The sequence below is a fragment of the Vanellus vanellus genome (genome assembly GCF_965231255.1).
Source record: "Vanellus vanellus genome assembly, chromosome: 10".
Lineage (NCBI taxonomy): Eukaryota > Metazoa > Chordata > Aves > Charadriiformes > Charadriidae > Vanellus > Vanellus vanellus.
In genome coordinates this window covers 22,153,892-22,167,359 of record NC_138915.1, presented here as the reverse complement: position 1 = coordinate 22,167,359, position 13,468 = coordinate 22,153,892, and the positions used below count along the sequence as shown (strand labels likewise).

Below are 13,468 nucleotides of genomic sequence, written 5' to 3'. Positions count from 1 at the left end.
GGGGTAGAAGAGGACTAAGCTGCACAGAGTACCTGTACTCCTCTAGGAACAGTGGGTTTTGATAACTCTTTCCATCACTATTTAATTTTTAATTGATTTATCAGGCAATTATATCGGCACAAAACATTTTTTGAAGATCATGCTGTACTCTCTGTCTCACATATCTGCACAGGGAGTGATTTATGTGTCGGGTATCCAAAATTTGAGCCCCGCAGTTGCTGTCCCGTGGAGGTCTCTGGGGCACATCAGCTTGGCCGAGTCCGGTGAGTGCTCCAGGCAGTGCCCAGGTCAGTGGTAAAGTAGGACGGCGATACAAAGGGTGCTCTCCTTCAGCCTCTCCTGCAGCTGCTCCTTCCTTCCCCTGATGCTCACACAGATACAGGGGCAGCTGGTTCATCGTGCTGACCCGTTAAAAAACAACACACCTCCAAAATGTAATTTTTCTGCGGATCAGTGAGCTGAACTGGCAGACTTTAGCATAAAGCAATGGCTGAAGCCTGGACAAAGGAGGATGCAGAAAAGTCCAGCTGAGGATGGTGGGGGGAAATCAGAAGCGCTGCTTTTGCTTCCACAACAGTGCCCTCAGTGCGTCTGGAAATTCAACCCTTTGGTGTTTAATTAAATGCCAATTTGTTGTTTGGTTTTAGTGTGCTTATTTGCTGCACTGGAAGTCAGCATACTTTTGTTATGAAAAAAATGTGTCACGGTTAATTGTAGTCATTGGTAATGCAGTCAGAAATCCTACGTTTCCAAAGTTTGGAGCTGAGTTTTGGGATACATAGTTCGAATAATTCAAAGCTTAGCAGTATAGTAGATAAATAATAGCATTTACATTTTCTTTTTTTTTTCCTTCCTTCCTCTTCCTGTCCTTTTTTTCCTCTTTCTTCCTGTCTCACTTGCTTTCTTCCTTTTCCCTTTTTTCTTTATGCAACTGCATTTTTGTTTCCAACCAACATGAATGTACGACCCTTGCGAATTGCCTTCCCATAGCCCTGAGCAGCTCCTCACCACAGAACAGGCTGCAAATCTCTGCTAGGTGCACTCTTAGCGCATGTCAGTTTTGTTCTAGAAGGACAACTTCAGGTGAAGTTGCCATTCTCTTATGATTAATAAGATCCCTGCCTGTATGACTTCAGACTTCAGATTAATTCAGTGCTGACCTCTAAGGCGGAGGTACCTGCTGGTTACAATCTGGGCTGAAACAACTGCACAACTGGCTAATAACTGCTAGATCAGGATGATCAAAATCTCACAGAGGAAGACAAATTCCATGATTATTAATCCTCAGCCAACCGAGACAGAAATTCAGGAGTTCAAACTGCCTTCAATTTACACTGGTCCTCCTCTAATGTCAGTGAGAAGTTTACATGGCAAGCAAAGATAGAAGACATCCTTCCTGCAACATTTGTATTTCAATTTATGCATACTCATACCATATAGGAGTACCTCGACATATGATAAAGCATCTCTGAACTCATTACCATCCAATTATTTGATTTTGGTTAAGTGAAATATTACTGCTGTTAGTTAGTTATTAACTTTCCTCATGCCCAATTATAAAGCCTATGTCAAAAATCTCATTCACATCTAGCTTATATGAATAATACTTCTAAAACTTTAAATTGTACTTAGATCGATCATCCAATTCTGAGAACAGACAAACATTTACCATAATCATTTGTCAATATATTTCACCTCATGCAGTTGTTCTTACGGGATTTTAATGTAAATCCAGATAAAATTTGTTACTTTTCTATTTTTAACTGCAAGTAAACTGGCTTTCATCTCCTCAGTTCAACAATTACAGTGCAATGAAACATACCTGAACAAATAAATCTGAGTAAATAAGGTAATAATGTACTCCAAATTTTTCACTCCTGGAGGTTTTGACTCATGTCCTGATTAAGTGATATGGATTTGGAGACACCCTTGAAGTTCCTACAGAAGTTTGTTTCCTGGGCAAAACTTATATGATTTTGTATAATTGTGCCTCTGCTTAGTTTTCACGCAAAGAATGGACTATGACTGGAATATCAGGAATCTTGTAGGTCAGGATAAAAGGGCAATTGTCAGGGTTACCAGAGGCAGCATATATTGCCTGTCTATACTACGTATAGCTTTCTAGTAATTCAGCATAATAAGGTCTGACACCTCCACAGTTCTTAAATAACACTTAGCACCTAAATCGCAGCAGTGTTTCATATATTCAGATCCCAAAGCAAATGTTAAAACAAAGTAAGTACCTTTGAAGAGTTTGAGTGGTGATGAATGATTAAATGAAGAAGCGAGTTTACAACAAATATAGTTTGTAATCCTCAGTCCATAAAAGTAAACATTTCAAACATAGGTCCTGTAAAACTTACTTTATTTTAAAAATTAGTTTTGCTTAATGCATGAACTATACACATTTGTTTGGTTTTAAAAAGTATAGTTCTAAAACGTTTCCTCTGACAACCTAATATCATACCAACAGTTTTAATATCCCACCAACAGCTAAAATACAGCTGAGCTCCTGTGTAGTTTAGTTAGCGTGTAGTAACATTTCTAAGACACTTATTTATACTGAATAAAACCACCTTGGTGTGTGAGTTTCCCACTGCAGCCTTATATGAGAACTGTTAAGGAAAGACATTCAAAGTTTTAAATCTTTCTACAAGAAAAATAATCAGCATTCACATCAAAGTCAAAGTATATTGTTTTAACTTTTTTTTTCCCCCTGTGGTAGGAAACAAACCTTAGGAAAACACTGGGAGGAGTTATTTTCTCCTAATTTCAACGCACAGGACTTTTTTAGTCAAGCTAATCAATATGAGTCACTAATGTTTGAATAAATTGCCTTTAGAGAGAGCAAAGAGTGAAAAAAAAAACTACAGTATGGCAATTACAAAAATTCTAGAGGAAGAAGGGTTCAAAAGGAAAAGAATGGCTTCCCAAACTCATCATTCCAGCATAGGAACCGAAGTTGGTAGGTGCAAAGATAAACATTTCCAAGGAGGAAACAGAAGGGGATTCTGCCTGCTGTGGGGCTGGTGATTTAGATGTCGGAGCCGAAGAAAGCTTCCAGGGAACAGAGAGGGTCATTGTGCCTGGAGCGCAAAGGCACTCTCAGCTTTGAGGCCAGAAAAGCTACAGGAGCCTCCGGGAGCTCAAAGCCACGCGTGGAAACCCAGAAAGGGACCTTGGGAGTGCTGAGCAGGAACGGCAAACCGTAAATAAAAATAAAAAGTAAAGAAAAAAAAAAAAAAAAGAGGTTCACTGCGATACTCCTCAGTTACAGCAGTCAAAGGGCAAGATTTGGGAAAGATCTCAAGCTTCAAGGTTTAAAATAAGGCTTAGGTGAAAAATCAGCAAACTTAAGATTAAATGAAGAGCTGCTCCAGGCAAGAGAAGCAGCTCTTAAATTTAAAAAGCACAGATTTCCAACAGGAGTGTGAGTAAAGTTAAAGCAGCAGCCTGGGCTCAGAAATAAGATTTGCTCAGAGAAGGTGGAAAAACATCAATACTGGGGAAAATGAAGAGCAAACTGGAAGCTGTCAAAAGTGAGCTGAATGTTGAAAAGTTCTTGCATGTCTGGAATAGTGAAGCTTTAGAAATACTTAAAAAACACGTTTTGGCCCAACCATGAAGTGATGCGCTCGATGATTTCGGGGTAAATATTTTCTAAAAGACACAATTGGAAGGAATCCGCGTTAGCTGCAGGGGACAGAAGGGGTGGAAGAAATAGAAAGGAATCCCGCAGCCCTTCCTGCCGATTGGCTTCGGTTTGTATCTCCGGGAGCCTTTCGGGTCTAAGGAGGTTTCACCGGCACCGGGCGCGGCGGTGCCCGCCGGGGCGGGACAGTCCGCCTTCCTCCGCCGTGCACCGGAGGATGGGGGGGTGACCCCCGGTTACCGGACCTGGCTAACCGAAACCCGCCCCGATACCGGGGGTGGGGGCGACGGCCGGCAGGGGGCGCTGTGCCCCCGGGAGCGGCACCGGTGACCGGCGCCGAGCTCCGGTAAACGCTCCTCGGTCTGTGAGAAAGGATTGGGTAAATGCTTTAAAAAAAACGAGGAAAAGAGGGTTTGTCTGGAGGGGACTGTGTGGCTACCGAACGCCTGCCGGTGGCACGCCGAGCTCACGCCGGTGAAGGGCTTCTCCGGTGGCACCGCGGCACCGGACCCGCCCCGGCTGCCGCCTTTCGGGCAAAAGTTGAGTTTCTAACGGCAAACGCCCCGGGAAACGCAATGCCACCGCTGGTGGATGAGGCACCTCCTGAGATGTTCTAAAGCAACACGGCGAGGTGACCAGAGCTGCCGGGAGGTGTCCAGAGCTGCTGGGAGGCAACCAGAGCTGACGGGGAGGTGACCAGAGCTGCTGGGGAGGTGTCTAGAGTTGACTGGGAGGTGTCCAGAGCTGCTGGGGAGGTGTCCAAAGCTGCTGGGGACCTTCTCTGACCCAGGCAGTGGCTTTCCACAGGTTTCTGCCAATTGTCTCCCTGCAGGCATGCAGGGAGACCTGCCAAAGCCGCTGTTCCTGTGGAGTTAGCCGTAGCAGGACAGACCTGGCAGCAGATCGCTTTCGGGCTAATTTATCGAACCACCCTGAGTTTAGTCATCAAGGAGCCATGAGCTCAACTTTGCTTACCCCCCACCACCACCCCTTGCACTCTGTGAAGAGATGAGTGGTTTAAACTCCACCAGCGCGCTGTGAGCCTCAGCAATTCATATTTACATGGGGGGCAAAGAGGGGTGGGATGCATTTAAAAATTACTCGGTTCAAAGGTAGTGGCCAGTCCTTGCCTGTCTGTCAGATCTGAGAGGAGTGAGTGGATTTTCATGGAGGAATTTCATGGAAATTAAATCTCTACTGGAGCGATCCATTCAACTCCTAAAGCTTCAGCACAGTTTTGTATGCTGGATGAATGCCCTGCTGAATAGCTTGGTGGGGATGCAAAAAGCCACCTTAAACTAGGGATTTTTTTTTTTCTACTAAATTGACTTCAAAGTAGTAATTAAACAATAGCAAGCTTAAAAAAAAAAAAATCAAGTTATAAGAAGCTCTAGGACCAAACTACCCTGTAAGCAGAGGGTGTATTTTAGGGGAAGGGGGGCAGGGGGGGTGGGATGTTCAGCCTGGCAAAGCAACTGGGAAGAGGCAAATTGAGAGAAGCAAAAACAGAGGCAAGAAAGTAAAATGAATTGCACAGATTCAAATGTGGAGGGTTTTTTTACAGCCGTACTACAGTTGAGTCTGGACCTGGGTAAGTGGAGGCAGGAGGAGAGACTGCTGAATTGTTTGGGGTATTTTAAGCAGAAGCACCCAGTTCAGAGGCTGAAGCAGCTTTCTTTGGTCTTTGTCCTGCCCTATGTTTGAGGCTTGTCTTCTCCAGACCGCTCTGCACAGCTCAGTATTCATCTCTTCTTTTGTGAAGCAAAACTGTGTTTGTGGCCAAAGGCATCCTTGCTGCTGGTCTTCGCCCTCCTCCTCTGCCTCCCACACCTGCAGTCACAACTGCATTGGTGTCTCTCTGTTCATGATTCAGAAGCACGTTTGACTTGAAGCTAAAACAAATGAAAACTAATCTCCTGCCTAACTTTTGTGCCTCATTCTCCCCTCTGCTGCAGTAAAACTCTTTCACTTGCCATTTCAGTCCTTGGGGTCCTTGCTAGCACACCAGAATGTTTGCCAGCGTTTATACCTTCTTCCATCACGCCTGTTCTGGAAGGAGAAGCCTGAAAGTTTATAACCTAATTTCATTTAAAACCTCTTTGGAGTGATCGGTTTGGGGGCTTTCCTGGGTTGTTTAAATGTTTTTTGTGGCTTTATTCCCAGCTATTTTGTTGTGTAGAGGATGTCACCAAAATAGCTTACAGAAAGAAGGTGAGATAAACACGTATTGGCGCTATCACAGTTGCTAAATTTTTATAATGTTTAAGGCAAGGCTTACTATTTTAAAGTGAAATGTCCAACACTGCACTTAATCTGATGAACATATTTTTTTCATGCTCCCAGGGTATTTATGAGAATTCATGTTCAGGTTCAGTCCACGGAAGCACAGCAGTGTACACTAGCAGAGAATCCAATCCACAGGTCTTTAAAATACTGTCCATCTCTGACTTGTGTCAAGTGAAACAATGTTAAATGGTACCTGAGATAATGACTTTATAGTCTTATTAAAGCTTAGTGCAGTCCTTAGGCTAGACTATCAAGCTTAAATATTCCCAGTGTCCCAAATGTTGTATTGTTAGTGTGATAGTTACTGCTAGAAGAAAGCTCGTAAAATATAATTTGCAATTGTTACATTGCTTTCAAATATATTTCACAGTTTATGTGCACTGAAAATTGCTTTTCATTTTTTAAACTTGAATTTAACAGTTTGACGATAACTACAGTGCAGTGTTCCTATGAAGTGAGGAGCTAAAAACTGGCAAAAACTGATGCCAACTGTAAAATCCTGGTGAGTTTTAGCCCCCCCACAGACACTCTTATTGTTATAAGCCTTTGCTATACCTCTGTCAGAGGGCTGGTTTCCTGCTAAGCAAGTACTTCACATGATAACTAAATTCTATCCTCTCCAAGGTGATACAAGAGTATGAAGGCAACACACGTTACTCTCTGACAACTCTTTGTAAGTATTGAAAATGGGAAATCACTTTCCACAATACTCAGATGCTTCTGTACTGTCAGCCAGGTATTTAACAGCAATCCATAAAGACTATGCAGTAGGGATAATGTAATTTGCTGGAAAGTCCACAATTTCGCTTCAGAAAACCATAGATGCTGCAACAAAACACAATGGCAGAGCATGTGTTTTGTTTACAGCTTTTCTGCCTAGCTGTTACGCACCATTCGAACAGACACTGCTGCTGGAGCGTGAAGTAACAGAGCGCTATGCAGGGTGATTTATATCAGCTAAGCTCGAAGCCAGCAGCATCTGGGACAAGATGTGGCAACAAGTCAGTCATGTCCCCTTGTTGTGGGAGAGGTAGTGGTGCGTTGATCGCTGATATTTTCTGAATAATCAGGCATCTCACCCTTCTCAGGGGGAGAGCTTGGGGCTTTCAGAAAGCTACCTTGTGTGGTCAGGTGGGTTTCCAAGCAACAGACCGTCCTGGGTCATAAACCAAAGTTTTCCTATTGTACTTGAAAAAATAGCCTGAAAAAATGCCTTCCCACAGTTGTGTCAATCCCAGCTAGGACTGTGCTGCCTGAGAGTTCCCTCCCTAACCCCATGGTTGGCATTCCCTGGTTCAGGCAGCAGTACTGGTCTGAAATCTGTCACATCAGGTTGCTGATCTGGTTGAAAACTAAAAACTCCCCCCTCACAACCACCTTCCCAGTAATAATAATAATAATAATAATAATAATAATAATAATAATAATAAAGATACAGATGGTCACGCAACTGCACCTCCTCTGGGAGTCAGGACCTAAATTCATTGTGGTAAAGGACATAAACTACACATACGCAAGAGTCGAGTCCCAAATAATATACACAGAATATCTGCCTCTTTTGTGGGAGCTTGACCAAAACTGTGGACTGTTCTCTGAATATCTTAACTCTGAATGTCATTCTAACACCCGCGCTTTACATAAACTTTGCGGTTTTACTTGCCTAGTGCAGGTATTTCCACAGGACACTCTCCGAAGCCATTGCCTGTACTCACAAACCAGTATTTTCAGTTATGTTTAACAGTGATTCCTAACACATTAAGAAGTGAACAGTATTCGTTCATCCAGAAAGTTCAGGAAGTGCTGGTCTAAGATATCTTTATTGTTTGACTGTAAAGAACATATTCTGCATAGTTCTACCACTTCAAAAAACAGAAGGGTGTATTAAATCCGTAGCTGTGAAATTACTTTCTAGATGGAAAACTGAGTCTGCAATCTGAGACTTGTTTGTTTATTTTTGAGGAAGTGCTGATGGTTTTAACAATATATTGAATACAAATGAGGAGAAGATGTTTTCCGTAAGCCACAGATGGCCTGAAACAATAGCTCTGACAATAGCTCCAAGAACCATCCAGTGCTTTTGACTGGTTTAATTCAGAAACTTAAAGATGGTTAGTTAAATGACAGTAGCATTAGCTATTTCTATGTTAGTATGTTTTTAGCAGAAAAAAAGTGTTGTTAAAATACTAGAACCCAAATCGTTCTAATGTCCTTCACTGATCTTTAAATTTATCTTACCTCTACCCTCAACGGCTTGCATGTTCCAGTTACTGATTGTAACCACAAACATCTGTTGTGTATTTAAAACAAGAGCACAGTCTGAATTAACTACATCATAAATCAAAACAAGTATGATTTGTACTAATCCTCTTCAGATTTGTCTGAAACTGAAATTCTATTACTTTTGGAAATAAAATCATATAAAATCCAATGTTCTTAATATTAGCGGTGAAGTCCACCTGGTTAAGCCATATGTAGAGCATTCACGTTTTAATGCAGTTCTGTTCTTTTCAAAAAGAAGAATCTGAACAACGATTTATTATTTCACACCTCATAAACAGTGTAAGACTCTGACTTCTTTGTTGGCATTTTATCTTTGTAATTGTAACACAACTGATTTGTAATGCTCATCTCCTTTTAAGAATCAGTTTGTGAATTCTATGGGAGCAGGACCGACTTAGTTGCTTGTATATAACCTCAAGACACCATAATGCAGGTAAGAAATATAGTAATTGAGACATAGATTTCCATCCATACATCTGAAAATGTTGTATCTTAAATATTTGTATAACATAGCAGCTAGAGGCCCTAGAAAATAGCAGGATGCTATTATGCTAGCTGCTGTATAAGCCTGTAGGAAGAAACAGCTCCTGCTCGTAAGCCTTTGCCATCTATATGGACAAGACAGAGGAAAAAAAAGCCGTGAGATGAAGTGACATTCTTGAAGTGACTTGTAGCACGAGATCCTAATTATGTGTACAACACATATCACGCAAAACCTCAAGAAATATCTTTATTTAGTCACCACAGAAAGACAAACCTGGACTTAGGTCAAGGGAAAGCACTTGTTTATGTATTAACAGAGCATTTGCCATTGTTTTGTCCCAGAATAACAGGGGAGCAGTATAAATGTGGCACACTGAAAATATATATTTTGAGGTGACTGAACACTAAAAACGGTGTCCTTGTGGGTACACACCATAGTGCACACCTTGTAGAGCTAACACGCTGCTGTACTGGCGTGTTGTCTAAAGCAGCATGCTTTTAACTCAATTAATATGAATTAAGTGAGTAAGGAACCTCTGTATTGTCTAATCCTGGAAGATGAAAGAGCTAGTTCAGGACTGTGAACGCTGGATCTTATACATGTATATCTTTATGGTAAAAGAATCAGTGGTAAAATAATTAACATTTCAGTCACTATTGGCAACATTTGCTCTTTTGAAGGGGATTTATGGGGCTTGTTTTGTTTCACCTTAGGTTTAAAGCCTGGACCTTTTGTAGCGACTTTGAGAATGAAAGAATATAAGATTAACAATCTTGTACAAAACCAAGCAAATGCAATTAAGTATCTAACACATATTGGCTGAGAATTATTCCAGAGCTTAAAATCAAGCTGCTCTTGTACAGTAAAAGCAGAGAAGAGAAGAGACCTGTTTGCCTGTGGTGTTCTGGGGTACAGCTCGAAGCTTGTTGAACGCAAGTTCCCTTGGCACAGGCTTTTGATGTCCATATTTGACCACCAGCTAGGACACATGGTCAACTACTCATTATAATTTTCAAATTACATTTGAATGGCTGTTAATAAAATTATGAGAAATTTTTCTTTTTTTTTTTTTTCTCCTGATAAGCTAAAAATAGGAGTACCTGCAGGATGGCTAAGCAATTCAGTATTCTCTTTTCCCAGCACATTTTCCATTCATTATCAGTTTTCTTGTTTTATTTTGATTTCTCTCCTGAACCCTTGCAATTAGTTTTTTTGTTGATCTCCTTAAAGCAAAGCTGGAAGTGCTTGTCTTGAAATCTTATCATGTAAACAATAAACACATAAACAAATTGCCTTTGCTCATAAGGTTTAAAGCACTGTCCAAATAGAAAGAATATGAGGGTTGTTTGAGCAAGTAGCTGGGGTTTTGGTTCAGCTGTTTGGCTGTGCTCTTGGAAGCTGCCAGCACTGACGAGATGGTATGAGTCCCACTTTGTTTTATTTCAGTTACATCTTGTACCTAAAACCAGACTTCAGAAAGGGTAAGATTTGACTGACTGCACTTGTTTGGATTGTACTTAAATCACATAGCATAAATACAGCAGCTAAACAGATTTTTTTTTTTAGAGGATTCAACCTGTTTCTAAAATGACTTTTCTTGAATAACTCCCCCAAGTATATTCTCACAGATGTTATATAATGTTTGGGTTTTGTTTTAATCAGGGAAATAAATGAAGCTTTGTTTCCCATCATTTTAACTAAAAAAATTAGCATCACACACTGAAGTCACTGTAAAATGTACTCCACTACAGCTGGGCTATAGAAAATCAAAAAAACTGATCAAGTCTGTGACTTAAGATGAATAGTTCCTATACAAGTCTGAGGTCTATGAAGCAACTGGGTTAATGCTGTATCTGTGAACAAATGACAAGCTCTATTTTGCAATTTCAGTCTTTTTAGATTCTTGATGATGACATTTCTTGTTCTCTTGAAATGGAAGAAAGTAAATAATTGAGTTTGTGGGTGATGAGCTTGCCAAACACAAGGCACTGCTAAGTTCCGGTAGTGGTTAATGCCTGCTGGGCTCCTTGCCAACACAGTCAAAATATTTTATCAGAAAGTCAGAATCTCCTTGCGTTGCCATTTGCCTACTGCAATCAATTAGCTAGCCATAACCTGGCAGTAGGAATTAAAAATGAATCTGTGATGCTGCTGCATGTGACCATTATTCATGGGATCTCTTGCTGTAAAACATCATGATGATAAAACATGAAGTCAGCTGGATATGCTGTTTCTAAAACTCATTAATTTTTTTGCCTTGCTGAGCTTCTCTGTGAAACTAAGTATGTAAGAACTCAGTATTCATGTGAGATACAGCATCCCTAGAGTGCTCTTAAATGCTGTGCTATAAGAGAATAAAGTAACTGGCTATGTTAATTTTAAATTCCTTTAGAAAGAAAGGAAAATACACTCATGCTTGGAAAATCAGAAATAACATCACTGTCTCATAACGCATACAAAATGTTGCTTCTGCCCTCCACACCTTTGGTTCTCAGCCTTTTACTAGAGCATGAAATCAGTAGGGCCCTCCACAGAAAGCTTTTTCTGCCTAGCTCTGCAGGTGCTGGGGCTATACAGCAACATGCTGCATAGCGTATATTTCAACAGGAGCCAAAGCAAACAATGATCACAATTATCTTTACTGCTGTGTATATTTTTAAATGTTACCCTCTAAAGCTCCTTGTGCTAAAGGAGGATAAAAATACTGCTAGAGGGAAACAAAAATAATTGTCCTGGGATGGAAGCACAATCACTGGAAAAGTTTTTTCAAGCAAAACCCAAAGCAATTGTCTTTGTGGCTTTTTTATTTTTTCCCAATAGCTGATATTCAATAAACATTCACTGAAAAGTAAAAATCAAAGAACACCAAAGAGAAAGGAGAGATCTTCCTCAAGACATGCAGTGTTTTCTGGAACTAAATGATCAGACAGCTTTTTATTAATAAACTGAAAAAGACAGAAATAACAAGATGTCTTAATAATTTCTGTAGGGTTAGGAGTATAAATCATCTACATATAATGAGGTAAAATGGCAGCAACTTGAATATTTAAATGTGCATCAGCATTTGAGTTTCTCTAGCGTAATGCAGATTTGGTCAACACATTCAATATGATGACAACTTTGTGGAAAGTATAGTTTTTGTTACTTATTGTATTTCAGAAAAATAGGCAATCTCCTGGAATTTGATTCTTGCTTCACATTTTTCTATTTAGTTACTATGTAAATTATAGCTAATAGCTTTTTTTTCAAACCAAAACTAAATGTTTTAAGATGTTTTAGCCACAGGAAAAGTGCTTTATCAGTTTGATTTATTCTTACACCAGTAGGATACTCAGCTGCAACTTTTCTCCTAACACTGAGCACAATATCAGTGTTTTAAAATCACCACTACTCTGCGCATACAACAAATCATATCAGAGAAAGCAGTTTTGCTGATACAACCATCTACAATATAGTTTTTCTCAACACAGAACAGTTACTCCTGTCATGAATTGTGCTTCTCTGTGTTGAAGGACGTTGTTTAAGCACGTTGTGTATGTGGGTGTGTATGTGTATACTTTGTGTATCTGTTAAGCTGCAGTATATGCTTACTGCTCAGATCACTTTTAATTATTGTTGACTTTTTTTTCACCTCATATCAGTTCCAAGTGACAACCCATTTTCTGCAAGCATTTTGCATTATTTTGCTGCAGTGGCTACAAAAAAAATAAACTCAAGAATTTGTCTATGAATGGATAAACATACCCACAAAACTCTTTCAATCCATCCTCCCTAAGAATCCTCTAGGAGCAAGATGAACAACACGAACGCAACTGGAGAAACTAATATCATAAGAATACCTCTCTGCATCTCTGCCATATGATGGTAGTAAAAGGTAGGAAGAAACCACAAAATTAGAGCCACTGTGGAAACAACCAGTGCAGTCACAATTTGCCATGCAATGACAGTTCTGCCTTTCAGCTGAGGCTGTTTTCAGCAAACGTTATCCAGCAGGGATTTGTACTGATCACGGTTGGCAGTTTCTTGTCCTTATCACCTCTTTACCTTACCTTCCCTCCACACTTGCCTCTCTTACCACCTGCTCTCTTGCTCAGTCCATTTCTCTTCAGTCCTACCTCTAACTTAGCCACCACTCCCCCACCCTTTCCCAAAGACAAACACCCGGCAAGCCTACTTGGCTGTGGCTGTCTTCTGTAACTTATACCCTTTTCCTCCTCACTGGTCAATAATCCCTCCAGCTGAGGCCTTGCTCTGCTGTCTCAGCACAACATTTAGCACAACCAGGCCTTATTTTGGTGGTCCAAAGTCCTGCTCTTATTGCTGTGACCAAGGCCCTGTGGCTAAAGCCCTGGTTTCTCTTCCCCTCACAATGTAAGCCTGAGGACAGTTGGGCAGCCAAGGGAACCGTTACTCCTCTCGCTTCCCCGCAAACAGCCTGACACACGGCCACGACCTGCTAACAGAGAGCACAGCCCTTCCAGGCCACCTCCGGACCACCCCAGCCCAGCAATAACGCGGGGCCTTGGGGTATATCATGCTTTTGGTCCCTGGGCGAGGTAACCCAACCTTCCACCACACTGTACCTCGCTACCACCAGCCGCTGCACTACCATCAACGACGTGTGTGCTCGTTTAGCCAGCAGGGCAAGGGCAAGGCTGCCCGCGGGTGTCACAGCTCGGGCTGGACCCACATCCTTAATGCTTGCGAGAGGCAGACGCGGGTGGAACACGGCCTGAGGCACTGTGAGGGCGCGCCCTCGGGGCAAC

General features: G+C 41.3%; 1 protein-coding gene across 1 annotated transcript; it reads left to right on the top strand.

The window, feature by feature from the left end:
* Nucleotides 1-2,874: 2,874 nt before the first annotated feature.
* On the top strand, nt 2,875-4,611 carry CCDC160 (coiled-coil domain containing 160; the record flags this gene model as incomplete). Its single annotated transcript, XM_082488468.1, is given in 7 exon segments — nt 2,875-2,916; nt 2,918-2,950; nt 2,954-3,070; nt 3,073-3,116; nt 3,293-3,326; nt 3,330-3,430; nt 4,485-4,611. Coding segments are annotated over 7 exon segments (498 nt in total).
* Nucleotides 4,612-13,468: the final 8,857 nt, after the last annotated feature.